At 40.7% G+C, this 21,916-nt stretch overlaps 1 protein-coding gene across 50 annotated transcripts in view; it reads right to left on the bottom strand.

Moving 5' to 3' along the window:
* Positions 1-1,025: 1,025 nt before the first annotated feature.
* The window catches only part of LOC120522953 (sporozoite surface protein 2-like), a 117,180-nt gene continuing 96,289 nt past the window's right edge, over positions 1,026-21,916 (bottom strand). For 6 of the 50 annotated variants that reach the window (XM_039743772.1, XM_039743758.1, XM_039743773.1 and 3 more), the window contains 15 exons: positions 20,240-20,281; positions 19,592-19,633; positions 18,452-18,493; positions 17,806-17,847; positions 16,658-16,699; positions 16,012-16,053; positions 14,863-14,904; positions 14,215-14,256; positions 13,070-13,111; positions 12,422-12,463; positions 11,296-11,337; positions 10,648-10,689; positions 9,503-9,544; positions 8,961-9,002; positions 5,019-5,166 (listed from right to left, as the gene is read on the bottom strand). In XM_039743772.1, the coding sequence (XP_039599706.1) occupies positions 5,048-5,166; positions 8,961-9,002; positions 9,503-9,544; positions 10,648-10,689; positions 11,296-11,337; positions 12,422-12,463; positions 13,070-13,111; positions 14,215-14,256; positions 14,863-14,904; positions 16,012-16,053; positions 16,658-16,699; positions 17,806-17,847; positions 18,452-18,493; positions 19,592-19,633; positions 20,240-20,281 (707 nt within the window). In that variant the 3' untranslated portion in view covers positions 5,019-5,047. Of the gene's footprint in view, positions 1,606-4,476; positions 4,519-4,997; positions 5,167-8,960; positions 9,003-9,502; positions 9,545-10,647; positions 10,690-11,295; positions 11,338-12,421; positions 12,464-13,069; positions 13,112-14,214; positions 14,257-14,862; positions 14,905-16,011; positions 16,054-16,657; positions 16,700-17,805; positions 17,848-18,451; positions 18,494-19,591; positions 19,634-20,239; positions 20,282-21,916 lie in introns of those variants that run through there. The other 44 variants (XM_039743756.1, XM_039743771.1, XM_039743790.1 and 41 more) reach the window with 38 other exon arrangements.

Here is a 21,916-nt window from a genome sequence, read left to right as displayed (position 1 = left end):
TGGACAAAAATGAGGTGGAAAATTAAGCCATATCAAGGTGGTACTAAAACTTTAAGAACTGAAAGAGTTATTTTAATTCCAACCCTTCACAGAAATACAAATTACAAGTTTTCCATAAACGTTTTGTTCTTGAATCTGCACACTGTCATTATCTGTTCTGGACACATTTTCCCTGCACTGACATTGGTAAACTTGTTTTCCATTTACATCCCATAGATGATAGGTATATGCGAATGAGACCTGTGATGGACAGATGTCCAGTTTACGCTTAGTCCCTGTCTTGCGTTTAATGTTGCTGGGATTTACTCTAGTCCTTCGCTACCCTGAGAATGATTAATCAGGTTGATTATTCACGACAGCACCATATGTAATAAATGTGTCTCTTATTAGTAAAAAAAAATTAAAAAATGGTAATTTCAGACATTGATGTTTTGATAGTTCCATGTTTTTCATATCCCCAATTGAATAAAGAACATACTACTAAAATGGAAAAAAGAAAAATAGCAAATATGGATCCCTTTTCTCCATCCATTATCCAACCTGGGCACAAGGCAGGAAACAAACCCGGGCAGGGCACCAGCCCACCGCAGGGCGCACACATACACCAAGCACAATTTAGGATCATCAATCCACCTAAACTGAATGTCTTTGGACTGTGGGAGGAAACTGGAGCACCTGGAGGAAACCCACGCAGACACAGGGAGAACATGCAAACTCCACGCAGGGAGGACCCTGGAAGTGAACCCAGGTCTCCTAACTGCGAGGCAGCAGCACTACCCACTGCACCACCGTGCCGCCCGGATCCTTTTTCTAAATGTCCAAAATCTGAAATATTACTGATAGAATATGATCTCTCTAAATTATAAAAACAATACAATAAATTCCAAAAAAATGAAAAGTATGAACTTCAACATACCCTAATTCCTTACATGTTTATATCACTAACCAGCAATGTCCTTTGGTGACGTTTGAATCCAAAATATCACAAATAAATTATAATATTAAAGTAATTAATTTCTCTTAAATCAATTTAAATAACAAAATTTATTTGGAAAAACAGAATGATGTTCTTTAGGTGTCTATTGTACAAGTACATTCAAGCAAGAATGTAAAGCAAGAAAGTAAATAGGTCTGACAGCAGCACTGTGATCTTAACCTCACCCGTGAATATATTCAGTGTAGGTATGAAAAAGAAATCGATTAGTACATAAATCAAGAAAAACATTGCATGCACAGCTTGTTTTAATAACAACTAATATACTTGATGAAAAAAACATTTTCTTTTTTGTTACAAAACCTCTAAACCCTGTAACAAACAAATGTTGATTAATTAAACCTTAAAGGTATCTTCTTGTGTTTAAGATCCTCAATGAAGAGTTCTCTTCATGTTGTGATTGGCAAATAACTAACACACGATCAGATGTTCATTTCTGCCGTGGATTTCATATGCACATTCCAGTGACAAGAAGTTCTGGTTAAAAACAGTCTCCATTTGGCCTTCTTCCATAGATGCGTAAATTTTCATGCTGAAAATCAATGGTTGACCTTTGACTGCACTTCGCAGTCCTTACATCATTCAGTTCAGTTAGAAACATTCTTCATTTTCTAAAAAATGGCATAAAGAATTTAAGAATACAATACATAAAAAACTCAAAAATATCATTGCCCCCCTATGACTCTGTACCACTTGTGCACTATAATATTCAAAGGCACCCAAAAACAATAATCAATTAGCAGGAACCAAACATTAAATGTTCTTAATAATTAGGAAAATGATACTTTACATATTATCAATCTCTCTTTTACTGACCCTGCTTAATTCATTTTAGACTCATACAAGCTCTAAAAAATGGCAAAAAATTGAGTACAAGGTAGGAACCATTCAAGGATGGAGTGCCAGTACATTCCAACACGTGCTAGGTCAATTTAGAGTTGTCAATATATCTAAACTGGGATATCAAGAGAAAAAATTTCAAATATGACATAGGCAGTGACAACTCCAGAATTCAGCACCTGTGAGATAACAGGGCTGACCACTGTACCACTATATCATTCAAGAGCATACTGTGATATTTATGTATGAAGGTAAATTTAATTTTGTCCTCCTGTTTTTCAAATAATTTAGCAGTCTTATTGCTAAGAAATACTATGCTTCAAACAGAGTAAGTTGAGTTTTTCCCAGCCACATTACAAAATTAGTAATTACAGCAGAGATTAAAAACAAAACACATAGCAAAGTTAAAACGTGGAAACAGTTTTGACTTAATAAAACATATCAACATTACAGATGCTACATATACAATAAATGTATTTGATTAAGCTGTAAAAATGTAAATTACCTCCAGAATGTGTACATTATATACTATGCCCAGTGGTTAGGTTTTTCCACATTTACATGCACCATAATGGTGCCAAGAGATGCATCGCTCTATGTAACTACTGTTTTTAATTAATTGATTATTAAAGAAAGGGAAAGGACATATACAGCTAATATTGGACAACCGTGTTTATATTTTGAGTACTTTGTTAGAGACCTATCTGGTATAATCAGCACTGTACTGGAGAATACATGTGGCAGTTTCTAAACATGCACAAAAATATTTCTTCATACTTCTTTCATTCAGACACATGAAGAATAAGCTGTAATCAATAGTCAAACGATCACTGCGTACTGTGACCCTAATTGCTTTAATAGAAATAGAAAGCTTCATTTGCAAACAACATATGTATATGTACTGTATGTGTATAGGCACCATGGGTGGAATGCAGTAATGCCTTCCAGAACTAAAAATATCACTAAATGGTTTAGGTGAGGCTATGGAGAGACCTACTCAAAAGCTCAAAGTCTTCCAGGTCAAAAGAAGGCAACAAAAACATGGCTGCAGGCTAGGAGAGCAGGAACCAGGGTGGCATTGAAGGGTTGTGGTAGGAAGAAGGGTGCCCTTAAGACATTGACTTTCGAAAGGTATTGAAGGCTCCAAGTTGAGAGGATTCAAGCAGGATTTCTTGGGGTATCTAGTATGGAATGAATATTACAAAAGTATGGGTCTTCCTTCAAAATAACGAAATTTAATGTAGCCTTGAGTCCTCAGGCTTAGACTTAGGAGATGGTTTGGCACAAGGTCCCAAACTATATAAGACAACAGTCAGATGTCAGGGAGAAAGGAAGAGAGATAGGAGGTAACTTTGTGAGTGCTTGAGGTAAGCAAATGAGCCACCCATCCATCACAGCCAATCACCAAAACCAAAACACTAAATGAAAACCATAGTTAAAAGAAACAAATCAACTGTCTCAGCATCAAATTGGAAAACAACACTTAATTTTGATTCATGTTTCTTGTTAATTTTTATTTTAGATCCAATAGTTGGATAACAAATGGTTAGGTGTTGACCTGACTGAATGCTAGGTAATATCATGCTACTTGAATATAGCATAAATAAAGGAAACATAATTCTGCAAGGTTCATCTGCCACCAAAGTGGACTTCATTTCTAAATTCAATGTTGCCAATGGCTAGGGCTGGAATACGAACTCAGGAAACTTCAACTGAGCTAACCGCTGCACTTCCAATAAGGCCAGGATGATATCTATCAGCAGACGTTTCTTAATATAATCCAATTTTCATAGAGCAGTTCTTTCTGATTCAGGGGAAGCCTATAAATTGAATTTGTGTGGTACGTTTAAATATCTTGTTTTAATCAGCAGTATTTTGATATTTCACAAGAATATTTAAAATATGCCCAAATTAATTTCTTGAGTAATTCCAGAAATAACTGAGGCATGGCCAGAGAGCTAGAAAAAGTCAAAACCAAACATCTATCACAGCCAAATAACCAAAACCAAACACTAAATCAAAACGATAGTTAACAGAAAGAAAGCAACAGTTTCTACATCAGCTTGGAAAACTGCACTTAAAGAACATTTATGTTTGTTGTTAATTATTTGTTTTTGACCTAAAAGTTCAATGACAAACAGCTAGGCATTGACTTCTTAAACAGACGAAGTGTGATGAAACAAAGTGCCATATAAGCTCAGTGACACTTGACCAGCAAGGCGAAGTAAAGGTAATTGACATGGCTGTGGCCATATAAAGAGTAAAGGTGACCACAATACACCAAGTGGTCATAGCAGACCAACAGTAAAATGAACAAATGTGAAGAAATACACATGCATAAATTCCAAAAATCGCAATCAAACCCTTGAGGTCAAAAACCTTCATTTATAACACATTTGAATTGCAATAAAAACAATGAGTATTCATAGCATATGGACATGTGTTTCTGTGTTTAGTTAAGAAGTCAGGTTTTTCTTTTTTACTCCTGATAAAAATATAAAAAAAACAAACTTAGAAAATGTGTTTACTAAATGCTGCTGCTTTTACTGAAATAAACCTTGTGTATCACGACCTATACCGCTGTCGGTTTAATTGTAAGGCAAAAGAAATAATAAAAGTAGAGGTAGGCATTCATAATGTACCTGCACTTGTGTTAGAGTGCTCCTCTGGTGGTGTTTTGTTACCTAAAAATATATAAAAGTGAAGTAAGAGAAAACAGAGTTTATAAATGCTCTGAAGTATTATTTTAAGAATTGAACGCTAGGTAATATCATGCTACTTGAGGATAACATAAATAAAAGAAGCATAATTCTGCATGGTTCATCTGCCACCAAAGTAGATTTCATTTCGAAATTCAATGTTGCCAATGGCCAAGGGCTGTAATACCAACTCAGGACACTTCAAATGAGCTAACCACTGCACTTCCAATCAGGCCAGTATGGTCTTATCAGAGTAACAATAAAACAAACAAACATGAAGAAATACAAATGCAAAAACTGAAACAATTGCAGCACTCAAAGTCTTGAAGGCTAAAACCTTGATTTATAAGACAATGTAATCAATATAAAAAAATAAGTATTCATACTACATGCACTTGTATTTCTTTGTTTAGCTAAGACGTCTGTTGTTTCTTACTTACCTTAAAATAAAAATATATAAAAATGGAAAATGTGGTTTATTAAATGCTGAATTTACTGAAATAAATGCTGCGTATCATGAACAATGCCACTGTTGGTTTAATTTTAAAGTACAGGAAAAAATAAAATGACAGCTAGGGATTGATAATGTACTTTCAATTGAGCTAAAGGGATTCCATGGATCTGTCTTCTCATCTAAAAATATGCAAAAATGAAGTGAGAGAAAACAGATTTTTGAAAATGTCTGAAGCAGAATTTTAAGAACTGAATAGTAAGTAATATCATGCTAGTTGAGGAAAACATAAAAAAGAGAAACACAATTCTGCATGGTGTATCTGCCACCAAACTGGATTTCATTTCTAAATTCTACTTAGCTGATGGCCAGGCATGGAATACAAACTCAGGACACTTTGACTAAGGTAACCGCTGCACTTCTAATACAGGCCAGTATGGTATCCATCAGCAAAATTCCTTTTTTAATATATTGTCATTTTCATAAAGCAGTTGTTTGTGATTTGGGGGAACCCTATGCCGTGAATTGTGTGCTACATATAAATGTTTTGATTTAACCAGCATTATCATGATATTTCATAAGGAAATTTAAAACATACATAAATTCATTTATTCCTCCTCGAACCGCCACCTTATTGTGGTGGAGGGGTTTGCGTGTCCCAATGATCCTAGGAGCTCTGTTGTCTCGGGCTTTATGCCCCTGGTAGTGTCACCCAAGGCAAACTGGTCCTAGGTGAGGGATGAGACAAACAGCAGTTCAACCAAACCTCCTATGAAGAACAAAAACCTTGGACGATGTTTTCCCTTGCCAGGACACGGGTCACCGGGGCCCCCCTCTGGAGCCAGGCCTGGAGGTGGGGCTCGATGATGAGCGCCTGGTGGCTGGGCCTGCACCCATGGGGCTCGGCCGGGCACAGCCTGAAGAGTTAATGTGGGTCCCCCCTCTCAGGGGCTCACAACCTGTTGGAGGGGCCAAGGTGGTCGGGCGCAGTGTGAGTTGGGTGGTGGCCGAAGGTGGGGACCTTGGCGGTCCGATCCTCAGCTACAGAAGCTGGCTCTTGGGATGTGGAATGTCACCTCTCTGAAGGGGAAGGAGCCTGAGCTAGTGCACGAGGTCAAGAGGTTCCGGCTAGATATAGTCAGGCTCAACTCGACGCACAGCTTGGACTCTGGAACCAATCTCCTTGAGAGGGGCTGGACTCTCTACCATTCTGGAGTTGTCCCCGGTGAAAGGCGCCAAGTGGGTGTGGGCATACTTATTGCCACCTGACTTGGAGCTTGTTCATTGGGGTTTACCCCGGTGAACAAGAGGGTAGCCTCCCTCCGCCTTTGGGTGAGGGGATGGGTCCTAACTGTTGTTTGTGCGTATGCACCGAACAGCAGTTTGGAGTACCCACCCTTCTGGAGTCCCTAGAGGGGGTGCTAGAAGGCATACCTTCTGGGGGCTCACTCGTACTGCTGGGAGACTTCAATGCTCACGTGGGCAATGAAAGTGAGACCTGCAAGGGCATGATTGGGAGGAATGCCCACGCCGATCTGAACTCGAGCGGTGTTTTGTTATTGGACTTCTCTGCTCGTTACAGATTGTCCATAACGAACACCATGTTCAAGCATAGGGGTGTTCATATGTGCACTTAGCACCAGGACACCCTAGGCCTCACTTCGATGCTCGACTTTGTGTTCGTATCGTTGGACTTGCGGCCACATGTCTTGGACACTCGGGTGAAGAGAGGGGCGGAGCTGTCAACTGATCACCACCTGGTGGTGAGTAGGCTTCGATGGTGGGGGAGGATGCCGGTCAGGCCTGGTAGGCCCAAATGTGTTGTGAGGGTCTGCTGGGAACGTCTGGCAGAGTCCCCTGTCAGAAGTAGCTTCAACTCACAGCTCCGGCAGAACTTCGACCACGTCCCAAGGGAGGTGGGGGACATTGAGTCCGAATGGGCCATGTTCCATGCCTCTATTGCTGAGGCGGCTGACTGGAGTTGTGGCCATAAAGGTGGTCGGTGCCTGTCGTGGCAGCAATTCCGAAACCCGTTGGTGGACACCGGCGATGAGGGATGCCGTCAAGCTAAAGAAGGAGTCTTTTTGTCCTGTGGGACTCTGGAGGCAGCTAATAGGTACCAGCAGGCCAAGCGGAATGCGGATTCGGTGGTTGCTGAGGCAAAACTCGGGCATGGGAGGAGTTTGGGGAGGTCATGGAGAACGACTTTTGGACGGCTTCGAGGAGATTCTGGTCCACCATCCGGCCTCAAAGGAGGGGGAAGCAGTGCAGTGTCAACACTGTATATGGTGGGGATGGTGCGCTGCTGACCTCGACTTCGGGCGCTAGGATCGGACGGGGGAGTACTTCAAAGACCTCCTCAATCTCACTAACATGCCTTCCATTGAGGAAGCAGAGCCTGGGGACTCGGTGGTGGGCTCCCCCATCTCTGGGACTGAGGTCTCTGAGGTGGTTAAAAAACTCCTTGGTGGCAGGGCCCCGGGGGTGGATGAGATACGCGAGTTCCTCAAGGCTCTGGATGTTGTAGGACTGTCTTGGTTGACACGTCTCTGCAACATCGCATGGACATCAGGGACAGTGCCTCTGGATTGGCAGACGGGTGGTGGTCCCCTCTTTAAAAGGGGACGGAGGGTGTGTTCCAACTACAGAGGGATCACACTCCTTAGCCTCCCTGGAAAAATCTATTCGGGGGTTCTGGAGAGGAGGGTCCATCGGATAGTCGAACCTCATTTTCAGGAGGAACAGTGTGGTTTTCGTCCTGGTCGCGGAACAGTGGACCAGCTCTACACCCTTAACAGGGTCCTGGAGGACGCATGGAAGTTTGCCCAACCCGTCTACATGTGTTTTTCGTGGACTTGGAAAAGGCATTCGACCGTGTCCCTCGGGGAATCCTGTGGGGGTGCTCTGGGAGTATGGGGTACCGGACTCCCTGATAAGGGCTGTTCGGTCCCTGTACAACCGGTTTCAGAGCTTGGTCCGCATTGTAAGTCGAACCCGTTTCCAGTGAGAGTTGGACTCCGCCAGGGCTGCCCTTTGTCACTGATTCTGTTCATAACTTTTATGGACAGAATTTCTAAACGCAGCCAGGGTGTTAAGGGGACCTGGTTTGGTGGACTCAGGATTGGGTCACTGCTTTTTGCAGATGATATTGTCCTGTTTGCTTCATCAGGCAGCGATCTTCAGCTATCTCTGAATCGGTTCGCAGCTGAGTGTGAAGTGGCTGGAATGGGAATCAGCACCTCCAAATCCGAGACCATGGTCCTCAGCCGGAAAAGGGTGGAGTACTCTCTCAGGGTTGGGAGCGAGATCCTGTCCCAAGTGGAAGAGTTCAAGTATCTTGGGGTCTTGTTCACGAGTGAGGGTAGAATGGAGTGTAAGATCGACAGGCGGATCGGTGCAGCGTCCGCAGTGATGCGGGCTCTGCATCGGTCTGTCGTGATGAAAAAGGAGCTGAGCCGTAAGACAAAGCTCTCAATTTGCCAGTCGATCTACGCTCTTACCCTCACCTATGGTCATGAGCTATGAGTAGTGACCGAAAGAACAAGATCACGAATACAAGCGTCTATAATGAGTTTCCACCGCATGGTGTCTGGGCTTTCCCTTAAAGATACAGTGAGAAGCTCAGTCATCCGGGAGGGGCTCAGAGTAGAGCCGCTGCTCCTCCGCATCGAGAAGAGTCAGATTAAGTGGCTCGAGCATCTAATCAGGATGCCTCCTGGACGCCTCCCTGGCGAGGTCTTCCGGGCACGTCCAACCGGGAGGAGGCCCCGGGGAAGACCCAGGACACGCTGGAGGGATTCTGTCTCCTGGCTGGCCTGGGAACGCCTTGGGATTTCCCCGGAAGAGCTAGAAGAAGTGGCTGGGGAGAGGGAAGTCCGGGCATCTCTGCTCAAGCTGCTGCCCGACCTATACCACTGTCGGTTTAATTGTAAGGAAAAAGAAATAATAAAAGGAGAGCTAGGCATTCATAATGTACCTGCAGTTGCGTTAGAGTGCTCCTCTGGTGGTGTCTTGTTACCTAAAAATATATAAAAATGAAATAAGAGAAAAAAGAGTTTATAAATGCTCTGAAGTATTATTTTAACAATTGAACGCTAGGTAATATCATGCTACTTGAGGATAACATAAATAAAAGAAGCATAATTCTGCATGGTTCATATGCCACAAAAGTGGATTTAATTTCTAAAGTCAATGTTGTCAATGGCCAAGGGCTGTAATACCAACTGAGTAAAATTGCAGCACTCAAAATCTTGAAGGCTAAAACCTTGATTTATAAGACAATGTAATCAATATAAAAAAATAAGTATTCATAGTACATGCACTTGTATTTCTTTGTTTAGGTAAGAAGTCTGTGGTTTCTTACTTACCTTAAAATAAAAACATAAAAAAACGGAAAATGTGGTTTATTAAATGCTGAATTTACTGAAATAAATGTTGTGTATCATGAACAATGCTACTGTTGGTTTAATTTTAAAGTAGAGAAAAAAATAAAAAGACAGCTAGAGATTGATAACGTACTTTCAATTGTGTTAAAGGGATTCCCTGGATCTGTCTTCTCATCTAAAAATATATAAAAATAAAGTGAGAGAAAACAGATTTTTGAAAATGTCTGAAGCAGAATTTTAAGAACTGAATAGTAAGTAATATCATGCTAGTTGAGGAAAACATAAAAAAGAGAAACACAATTCTGCACGGTGTATCTGCCACCAAATTGGATTTCATTTCTAAATTCTACTTAGCCGATGGCCAGGCATGGAATATCAACTAAGGACACTTTGACTAAGGTAACCGCTGCACTTCTAATACAGGCCAGTATGGTATCTATCAGCAGAATTCCTTTTTTAATATACTGTTATTTTCATAAAGCAGTTGCTTGTGATTTGGGGGAACCATACACCGTGAATTGTGTGCTACATATAAATGTTTTGATTTGACCAGCATTATCAATGTTCCTCAGCCGGAAAAGGGTGGAGTACTCTCTCAGGGTTGGGAGCGAGATCCTGCCCCAAGTGGAAGAGTTCAAGTATCTTGGGGTCTTGTTCACGAGTGAGGGTAGAATGGAGTGTAAGATCGACAGGCGGATCGGTGCAGCGTCCGCAGTGATGCAGGCTCTGCATCGGTCTGTCGTGATGAAAAAGGAGCTGAGCCGTAAGACAAAGCTCTCAATTTGCCAGTCGATCTACGTTCTTACCCTCACCTATGGTCATGAGCTATGAGTAGTGACTGAAAGAACAAGATCACGAATACAAGCGGCTATAATGAGTTTCCACCGCATGGTGTCTGGGCTTTCCCTTAAAGATAGGGTGAGAAGCTCAGTTATCCGGGAGGGGCTCAGAGTAGAGCCGCTGCTCCTCCGCATCGAGAAGAGTCAGATTAAGTGGCTCGAGCATCTGATCAGGATGCCTCCTGGACGCCTCCCTGGCGAGGTCTTCCGGGCACGTCCAACCGGGAGGAGGCCCCGGGGAAGACCCAGGACACGCTGGAGGGATTATGTCTACCGGCTGGCCTGGGAACGCCTTGGGATTTCCCCGGAAGAGCTAGAAGAAGTGGCCGGGGAGAGGGAAGTCCGGGCATCTCTGCTCAAGCTGCTGCCCGACCTATACCACTGTAGGTTTAATTGCAAGGAAAAAGAATAAAAGGAGAGCTAGGCATTCATAATGTACCTGCAGTTGCGTTAGGGTGCTCCTCTGGTGGTGTCTTGTTACCTAAAAATATATGAAAATGAAATAAGAGAAAACAGAGTTTATAAATGCTCTGAAGTATTATTTTAACAATTGAACGCTAGGTAATATCATGCTACTTGAGGATAACATAAATAAAAGAAGCATAATTCTGCATGGTTCATATGCCACCAAAGTGGATTTCATTTCTAAAGTCAATGTTGTCAATGGCCAAGGGCTGTAATACCAACTGAGGACACTTCAAATGAGCTAACCACTGCACTTCCAATCAGGCCAGTATGGTCTTATCAGAGTAACAATAAAACAAACAAATATGAAGAAATACAAATGCAAAAATTGAAAAAATTGCAGCACTCAAAATCTTGAAGGCTAAAACCTTGATTTATAAGACAATGTAATCAATATAAAAAAATAAGTATTCATAGTACATGCACTTGTATTTCTTTGTTTAGCTAAGAAGTCTATGGTTTCTTACTTACCTTAAAATAAAAACATAAAAAAACGGAAAATGTGGTTTATTAAATGCTGAATTTACTGAAATAAATGTTGTGTATCATGAACAATGCTACTGTTGGTTTAATTTTAAAGTAGAGAAAAAAATAAAAAGACAGCTAGGGATTGATAACGTACTTTCAATTGTGTTAAAGGGATTCCCTGGATCTGTCTTCTCATCTAAAAATATATAAAAATAAAGTGAGAGAAAACAGATTTTTGAAAATGTCTGAAGCAGAATTTTAAGAACTGAATAGTAAGTAATATCATGCTAGTTGAGGAAAACATAAAAAAGAGAAACACAATTCTGCACGGTGTATCTGCCACCAAATTTGATTTCATTTCTAAAGTTGGAATATCAACTAAGGACACTTTGACTAAGGTAACCGCTGCACTTCTAATACAGGCCAGTATGGTATCTATCAGCAGAATTCCTTTTTTAATATACTGTTATTTTCATAAAGCAGTTGCTTGTGATTTGGGGGAACCATACACCGTGAATTGTGTGCTACATATAAATGTTTTGATTTGACCAGCATTATCAATGTTCCTCAGCCGGAAAAGGGTGGAGTACTCTCTCAGGGTTGGGAGCGAGATCCTGCCCCAAGTGGAAGAGTTCAAGTATCTTGGGGTCTTGTTCACGAGTGAGGGTAGAATGGAGTGTAAGATCAACAGGCGGATCGGTGCAGCGTCCGCAGTGATGCAGGCTCTGCATCGGTCTGTCGTGATGAAAAAGGAGCTGAGCCGTAAGACAAAGCTCTCAATTTGCCAGTCGATCTACGTTCTTACCCTCACCTATGGTCATGAGCTATGAGTAGTGACCGAAAGAACAAGATCACGAATACAAGCGGCTATAATGAGTTTCCACCGCATGGTGTCTGGGCTTTCCTTAAAGATAGGGTGAGAAGCTCAGTCATCCGGGAGGGGCTCAGAGTAGAGCCGCTGCTCCTCCGCATCGAGAAGAGTCAGATTAAGTGGCTCGAGCATCTGATCAGGATGCCTCCTGGACGCCTCCCTGGCGAGGTCTTCCGGGCACGTCCAACCGGGAGGAGGCCCCGGGGAAGACCCAGGACACGCTGGAGGGATTATGTCTCCCGGCTGGCCTGGGAACGCCTTGGGATTTCCCCGGAAGAGCTAGAAGAAGTGGCTGGGGAGAGGGAAGTCCGGGCATCTCTGCTCAAGCTGCTGCCCGACCTATACCACTGTAGGTTTAATTGTAAGGAAAAAGAAATAATAAAAGGAGAGCTAGGCATTCATAATGTACCTGCAGTTGCGTTAAGGTGCTCCTCTGGTGGTGTCTTGTTACCTAAAAATATATGAAAATGAAATAAGAGAAAACAGAGTTTATAAATGCTCTGAAGTATTATTTTAACAATTGAACGCTAGGTAATATCATGCTACTTGAGGATAACATAAATAAAAGAAGCATAATTCTGCATGGTTCATATGCCACCAAAGTGGATTTCATTTCTAAAGTCAATGTTGTCAATGGCCAAGGGCTGTAATACCAACTGAGGACACTTCAAATGAGCTAACCACTGCACTTCCAATCAAGCCAGTATGGTCTTATCAGAGTAACAATAAAACAAACAAATATGAAGAAATACAAATGCAAAAATTGAAAAAATTGCAGCACTCAAAATCTTGAAGGCTAAAACCTTGATTTATAAGACAATGTAATCAATATAAAAAAATAAGTATTCATAGTACATGCACTTGTATTTCTTTGTTTAGCTAAGAAGTCTATGGTTTCTTACTTACCTTAAAATAAAAACATAAAAAAACGGAAAATGTGGTTTATTAAATGCTGAATTTACTGAAATAAATGTTGTGTATCATGAACAATGCTACTGTTGGTTTAATTTTAAAGTAGAGAAAAAAATAAAAAGACAGCTAGGGATTGATAACGTACTTTCAATTGTGTTAAAGGGATTCCCTGGATCTGTCTTCTCATCTAAAAATATATAAAAATAAAGTGAGAGAAAACAGATTTTGAAAATGTCTGAAGCAGAATTTTAAGAACTGAATAATAAGTAATATCATGCTAGTTGAGGAAAACATAAAAAAGAGAAACACAATTCTGCATGGTGTATCTGCCACCAAATTGGATTTCATTTCTAAATTGTACTTAGCCGATGGCCAGGCATGGAATATCAACTAAGGACACTTTGACTAAGGTAACCGCTGCACTTCTAATACAGGCCAGTATGGTGTCTATCAGCAGAATTCCTTTTTTAATATACTGTTATTTTCATAAAGCAGTTGCTTGTGATTTGGGGGAACCATACACCGTGAATTGTGTGCTACATATAAATGTTTTGATTTGACCAGCATTATCAATGTTCCTCAGCCGGAAAAGGGTGGAGTACTCTCTCAGGGTTGGGAGCGAGATCCTGCCCCAAGTGGAAGAGTTCAAGTATCTTGGGGTCTTGTTCACGAGTGAGGGTAGAATGGAGTGTAAGATCAACAGGCGGATCGGTGCAGCGTCCGCAGTGATGCAGGCTCTGCATCGGTCTGTCGTGATGAAAAAGGAGCTGAGCCGTAAGACAAAGCTCTCAATTTGCCAGTCGATCTACGTTCTTACCCTCACCTATGGTCATGAGCTATGAGTAGTGACCGAAAGAACAAGATCACGAATACAAGCGGCTATAATGAGTTTCCACCGCATGGTGTCTGGGCTTTCCCTTAAAGATAGGGTGAGAAGCTCAGTCATCCGGGAGGGGCTCAGAGTAGAGCCGCTGCTCCTCCGCATCGAGAAGAGTCAGATTAAGTGGCTCGAGCATCTGATCAGGATGCCTCCTGGACGCCTCCCTGGCGAGGTCTTCCGGGCACGTCCAACCGGGAGGAGGCCCCGGGGAAGACCCAGGACACGCTGGAGGGATTATGTCTACCGGCTGGCCTGGGAACGCTTTGGGATTTCCCCGGAAGAGCTAGAAGAAGTGGCGGGAGAGGGAAGTCGGGCATCTCTGCTCAAGCTGCTGCCCGACCTATACCACTGTAGGTTTAATTGTAAGGAAAAAGAAATAATAAAAGGAGAGCTAGGCATTCATAATGTACCTGCAGTTGCGTTAAGGTGCTCCTCTGGTGGTGTCTTGTTACCTAAAAATATATGAAAATGAAATAAGAGAAAACAGAGTTTATAAATGCTCTGAAGTATTATTTTAACAATTGAACGCTAGGTAATATCATGCTACTTGAGGATAACATAAATAAAAGAAGCATAATTCTGCATGGTTCATATGCCACCAAAGTGGATTTCATTTCTAAAGTCAATGTTGTCAATGGCCAAGGGCTGTAATACCAACTGAGGACACTTCAAATGAGCTAACCACTGCACTTCCAATCAGGCCAGTATGGTCTTATCAGAGTAACAATAAAACAAACAAATATGAAGAAATACAAATGCAAAAATTGAAAAAATTGCAGCACTCAAAATCTTGAAGGCTAAAACCTTGATTTATAAGACAATGTAATCAATATAAAAAAATAAGTATTCATAGTACATGCACTTGTATTTCTTTGTTTAGCTAAGAAGTCTATGGTTTCTTACTTACCTTAAAATAAAAACATAAAAAAACGGAAAATGTGGTTTATTAAATGCTGAATTTACTGAAATAAATGTTGTGTATCATGAACAATGCTACTGTTGGTTTAATTTTAAAGTAGAGAAAAAAATAAAAAGACAGCTAGGGATTGATAACGTACTTTCAATTGTGTTAAAGGGATTCCCTGGATCTGTCTTCTCATCTAAAAATATATAAAAATAAAGTGAGAGAAAACAGATTTTTGAAAATGTCTGAAGCAGAATTTTAAGAACTGAATAATAAGTAATATCATGCTAGTTGAGGAAAACATAAAAAAGAGAAACACAATTCTGCATGGTGTATCTGCCACCAAATTGGATTTCATTTCTAAATTGTACTTAGCCGATGGCCAGGCATGGAATATCAACTAAGGACACTTTGACTAAGGTAACCGCTGCACTTCTAATACAGGCCAGTATGGTATCTATCAGCAGAATTCCTTTTTTAATATACTGTTATTTTCATAAAGCAGTTGCTTGTGATTTGGGGGAACCATACACCGTGAATTGTGTGCTACATATAAATGTTTTGATTTGACCAGCATTATCAATGTTCCTCAGCCGGAAAAGGGTGGAGTACTCTCTCAGGGTTGGGAGCGAGATCCTGCCCCAAGTGGAAGAGTTCAAGTATCTTGGGGTCTTGTTCACGAGTGAGGGTAGAATGGAGTGTAAGATCAACAGGCGGATCGGTGCAGCGTCCGCAGTGATGCAGGCTCTGCATCGGTCTGTCGTGATGAAAAAGGAGCTGAGCCGTAAGACAAAGCTCTCAATTTGCCAGTCGATCTACGTTCTTACCCTCACCTATGGTCATGAGCTATGAGTAGTGACCGAAAGAACAAGATCACGAATACAAGCGGCTATAATGAGTTTCCACCGCATGGTGTCTGGGCTTTCCCTTAAAGATAGGGTGAGAAGCTCAGTCATCCGGGAGGGGCTCAGAGTAGAGCCGCTGCTCCTCCGCATCGAGAAGAGTCAGATTAAGTGGCTCGAGCATCTGATCAGGATGCCTCCTGGACGCCTCCCTGGCGAGGTCTTCCGGGCACGTCCAACCGGGAGGAGGCCCCGGGGAAGACCCAGGACACGCTGGAGGGATTATGTCTCCCGGCTGGCCTGGGAACGCTTTGGGATTTCCCCGGAAGAGCTAGAAGAAGTGGCCGGGGAGAGGGAAGTCCGGGCATCTCTGCTCAAGCTGCTGCCCGACCTATACCACTGTAGGTTTAATTGTAAGGAAAAAGAAATAATAAAAGGAGAGCTAGGCATTCATAATGTACCTGCAGTTGCGTTAAGGTGCTCCTCTGGTGGTGTCTTGTTACCTAAAAATATATGAAAATGAAATAAGAGAAAACAGAGTTTATAAATGCTCTGAAGTATTATTTTAACAATTGAACGCTAGGTAATATCATGCTACTTGAGGATAACATAAATAAAAGAAGCATAATTCTGCATGGTTCATATGCCACCAAAGTGGATTTCATTTCTAAAGTCAATGTTGTCAATGGCCAAGGGCTGTAATACCAACTGAGGACACTTCAAATGAGCTAACCACTGCACTTCCAATCAGCCAGTATGGTCTTATCAGAGTAACAATAAAACAAACAAATATGAAGAAATACAAATGCAAAAATTGAAAAAATTGCAGCACTCAAAATCTTGAAGGCTAAAACCTTGATTTATAAGACAATGTAATCAATATAAAAAAATAAGTATTCATAGTACATGCACTTGTATTTCTTTGTTTAGCTAAGAAGTCTATGGTTTCTTACTTACCTTAAAATAAAAACATAAAAAAACGGAAAATGTGGTTTATTAAATGCTGAATTTACTGAAATAAATGTTGTGTATCATGAACAATGCTACTGTTGGTTTAATTTTAAAGTAGAGAAAAAAATAAAAAGACAGCTAGGGATTGATAACGACTTTCAATTGTGTTAAAGGGATTCCCTGGATCTGTCTTCTCATCTAAAAATATATAAAAATAAAGTGAGAGAAAACAGATTTTTGAAAATGTCTGAAGCAGAATTTTAAGAACTGAATAATAAGTAATATCATGCTAGTTGAGGAAAACATAAAAAAGAGAAACACAATTCTGCATGGTGTATCTGCCACCAAATTGGATTTCATTTCTAAATTGTACTTAGCCGATGGCCAGGCATGGAATATCAACTAAGGACACTTTGACTAAGGTAACCGCTGCACTTCTAATACAGGCCAATATGGTATCTATCAGCAGAATTCCTTTTTTAATATACTGTTATTTTCATAAAGCAGTTGCTTGTGATTTGGGGGAACCATACACCGTGAATTGTGTGCTACATATAAATGTTTTGATTTGACCAGCATTATCAATGTTCCTCAGCCGGAAAAGGGTGGAGTACTCTCTCAGGGTTGGGAGCGAGATCCTGCCCCAAGTGGAAGAGTTCAAGTATCTTGGGGTCTTGTTCACGAGTGAGGGTAGAATGGAGTGTAAGATCAACAGGCGGATCGGTGCAGCGTCCGCAGTGATGCAGGCTCTGCATCGGTCTGTCGTGATGAAAAAGGAGCTGAGCCGTAAGACAAAGCTCTCAATTTGCCAGTCGATCTACGTTCTTACCCTCACCTATGGTCATGAGCTATGAGTAGTGACCGAAAGAACAAGATCACGAATACAAGCGGCTATAATGAGTTTCCACCGCATGGTGTCTGGGCTTTCCCTTAAAGATAGGGTGAGAAGCTCAGTCATCCGGGAGGGGCTCAGAGTAGAGCCGCTGCTCCTCCGCATCGAGAAGAGTCAGATTAAGTGGCTCGAGCATCTGATCAGGATGCCTCCTGGACGCCTCCCTGGCGAGGTCTTCCGGGCACGTCCAACCGGGAGGAGGCCCCGGGGAAGACCCAGGACACGCTGGAGGGATTATGTCTCCCGGCTGGCCTGGGAACGCCTTGGGATTTCCCCGGAAGAGCTAGAAGAAGTGGCCGGGGAGAGGGAAGTCCGGCATCTCTGCTCAAGCTGCTGCCCGACCTATACCACTGTCGGTTTAATTGTAAGGAAAAAGAAATAATAAAAGGAGAGCTAGGCATTCATAATGTACCTGCAGTTGCGTTAGAGTGCTCCTCTGGTGGTGTCTTGTTACCTAAAAATATATGAAAATGAAATAGGGAAAACAGAGTTTATAAATGCTCTGAAGTATTATTTTAACAATTGAACGCTAGGTAATATCATGCTACTTGAGGATAACATAAATAAAAGAAGCATAATTCTGCATGGTTCATATGCCACCAAAGTGGATTTCATTTCTAAAGTCAATGTTGTCAATGGCCAAGGGCTGTAATACCAACTGAGGACACTTCAAATGAGCTAACCACTGCACTTCCAATCAGGCCAGTATGGTCTTATCAGAGTAACAATAAAACAAACAAATATGAAGAAATACAAATGCAAAAATTGAAAAATTGCAGCACTCAAAATCTTGAAGGCTAAAACCTTGATTTATAAGACAATGTAATCAATATAAAAAAATAAGTATTCATAGTACATGCACTTGTATTTCTTTGTTTAGCTAAGAAGTCTATGGTTTCTTACTTACCTTAAAATAAAAACATAAAAAAACGGAAAATGTGGTTTATTAAATGCTGAATTTACTGAAATAAATGTTGTGTATCATGAACAATGCTACTGTTGGTTTAATTTTAAAGTAGAGAAAAAAATAAAAAGACAGCTAGGGATTGATAACGTACTTTCAATTGTGTTAAAGGGATTCCCTGGATCTGTCTTCTCATCTAAAAATATATAAAAATAAAGTGAGAGAAAACAGATTTTTGAAAATGTCTGAAGCAGAATTTTAAGAACTGAATAATAAGTAATATCATGCTAGTTGAGGAAAACATAAAAAAGAGAAACACAATTCTGCATGGTGTATCTGCCACCAAATTGATTTCATTTCTAAATTGTACTTAAGTGGCCAGGCATGGAATATCAACTAAGGACACTTTGACTAAGGTAACCGCTGCACTTCTAATACAGGCCAGTATGGTATCTATCAGCAGAATTCCTTTTTTAATATACTGTTATTTTCATAAAGCAGTTGCTTGTGATTTGGGGGAACCATACACCGTGAATTGTGTGCTACATATAAATGTTTTGATTTGACCAGCATTATCAATGTTCCTCAGCCGGAAAAGGGTGGAGTACTCTCTCAGGGTTGGGAGCGAGATCCTGCCCCAAGTGGAAGAGTTCAAGTATCTTGGGGTCTTGTTCACGAGTGAGGGTAGAATGGAGTGTAAGATCAACAGGCGGATCGGTGCAGCGTCCGCAGTGATGCAGGCTCTGCATCGGTCTGTCGTGATGAAAAAGGAGCTGAGCCGTAAGACAAAGCTCTCAATTTGCCAGTCGATCTACGTTCTTACCCTCACCTATGGTCATGAGCTATGGGTAGTGACCGAAAGAACGAGATCGCGAATACAAGCGGCTGAAATGAGTTTCCACCGCATGGTGTCTGGGCTTTCCCTTAAAGATAGGGTGAGAAGCTCAGTCATCCGGGAGGGGCTCAGAGTAGAGCCGCTACTCCTCCGCATCGAGAAGAGTCAGATTAAGTGGCTCGAGCATCTGATCAGGATGCCTCCTGGACGCCTCCCTGGCGAGGTCTTCCGGGCACGTCCAACCGGGAGGAGGCCCCGGGGAAGACCCAGGACACGCTGGAGGGATTATGTCTCCGGCTGGCCTGGGAACGCTTTGGGATTTCCCGGAAGAGCTAGAAGAAGTGGCGGGAGAGGGAAGTCCGGCATCTCTGCTCAAGCTGCTGCCCGACCTATACCACTGTCGGTTTAATTGTAAGGAAAAAGAAATAATAAAAGGAGAGCTAGGCATTCATAATGTACCTGCAGTTGCGTTAGAGTGCTCCTCTGGTGGTGTCTTGTTACCTAAAAATATATAAAAATGAAATAAGGGAAAACAGAGTTTATAAATGCTCTGAAGTATTATTTTAACAATTGAACGCTAGGTAATATCATGCTACTTGAGGATAACATAAATAAAAGAAGCATAATTCTGCATGGTTCATATGCCACCAAAGTGGATTTCATTTCTAAAGTCAATGTTGTCAATGTCCAAGGGCTGTAATACCAACTGAGGACACTTCAAATGAGCTAACCACTGCACTTCCAATCAGGCCAGTATGGTCTTATCAGAGTAACAATAAAACAAACAAATATGAAGAAATACAAATGCAAAAATTGAAAAAATTGCAGCACTCAAAATCTTGAAGGCTAAAACCTTGATTTATAAGACAATGTAATCAATATAAAAAAATAAGTATTCATAGTACATGCACTTGTATTTCTTTGTTTAGCTAAGAAGTCTGTGGTTTCTTACTTACCTTAAAATAAAAACATAAAAAAACGGAAAATGTGGTTTATTAAATGCTGAATTTACTGAAATAAATGTTGTGTATCATGAACAATGCTACTGTTGGTTTAATTTTAAAGTAGAGAAAAAAATAAAAAGACAGCTAGGGATTGATAACGTACTTTCAATTGTGTTAAAGGGATTCCCTGGATCTGTCTTCTCATCTAAAAATATATAAAAATAAAGTGAGAGAAAACAGATTTTTGAAAATGTCTGAAGCAGAATTTTAAGAACTGAATAGTAAGTAATATCATGCTAGTTGAGGAAAACATAAAAAAGAGAAACACAATTCTGCACGGTGTATCTGCCACCAAATTTGATTTCATTTCTAAAGTTGGAATATCAACTAAGGACACTTTGACTAAGGTAACCACTGCACTTCTAATACAGGCCAGTATGGTATCTATCAGCAGAATTCCTTTTTTAATATACTGTTATTTTCATAAAGCAGTTGCTTGTGATATGGGGGAACCATACACCGTGAAGTGTGTGCTACATATAAATGTTTTGATTTAACCAGCATTATCATGATATTTCACAAGGAAATTTTAAACATACGTAATGTAATTTATTGAGTAATTTCTGATTTCTGAACTAGCTGAGTCATGGCCAGTGAGTTAGTCAAAATCAAAAGCAAACATCTATCAGAGCCAATCACCAAAACCAAATACTAAATCAAAACCATAGCTAAAAGAAAGAAATCAACAGTCTCAACATCAACTTTGATAACAGCAGTTAATGAAGATTCATGCTTGCTGTTAATTGTTTTGTTTTTGACCTAACATTTGAATAAGAAATGGTTAAAGTTGTCTTCTTTAAATAAATGAGGAGTGATGACACAAAGTGCACATAAGTTCTGTGACACAGGAATAGCAAAGAGTAGTAAGGGTAATTAACATGGCTTTGGCCATACAGAAATGACACACTGTAAAGTTGACCATAACACACAAAGTTGGGTCACTTGAACGATAAGAAAATGAAGAAAAATAAGGAAATGTATGAGCACTATTTCCAAAAATGTTAGTGATCACACCAGTGAAGTATAAACACATTTTAACGTGTATACACTTGGATATTCATAACACATTTTTGCGTTTATCTAAGAAGTCTGGTTATTGTTTCACATCTCAAAATAATTTTTTGTTTTTTGAATAAAATAAGAGTTTGCAAAACTTCTTTAAGTCTAACATCAACCACAGTAAAACAATTCTACATGATTTTACTGACAGTAAAATGTATCTAACGTTTAAAATCTACGTAGAAAATGTAGCCTATCTATCGAAAATCAGCCATTCATGCTGTACAAAGCACATCACAACATTAGCATTAGACTTTAAACTCTGCCTTAACTAAAGATTTTATCTAATTATTGGTAATGTATGCTTTTTAACTTCAATTTTAATATTACAAGAATTGGCCTTTTGATTTTTTTGGGGCTTTTCCACTTGTTTCATGATTTTGTTTGAACCCACAATGCTCACGATAATGAGAAAAGACATCTGATCAATAAAATGATGATTCAATTTTATTGTCATTGTACAGGGACAATAAAATGTAGTTAATGCATACCCCTTGGGGTCAGGGCACAGGGTCAGCCATTGTACAGTGCCTTTGGAGCATTTGCAGGTGGGGCGGCCTTGCTTAAAATCCCAACAGAATAGAATCCCTTCTATTAGTAATGGGATCTGAACCGGCAATCTTCCAGATACCAGCACAGATCCTTAGCATAAGAGCCACTACATGTGGCAAGATGACTGAAGAATAGCATGTAAAAACAGCATGAGCTGGAAGAATGCTGT

Source organism: Polypterus senegalus, chromosome 2 (genome assembly GCF_016835505.1).
Source record: "Polypterus senegalus isolate Bchr_013 chromosome 2, ASM1683550v1, whole genome shotgun sequence".
Lineage (NCBI taxonomy): Eukaryota > Metazoa > Chordata > Cladistia > Polypteriformes > Polypteridae > Polypterus > Polypterus senegalus.
This window is presented reverse-complemented; position numbering and strand designations above follow the sequence as displayed.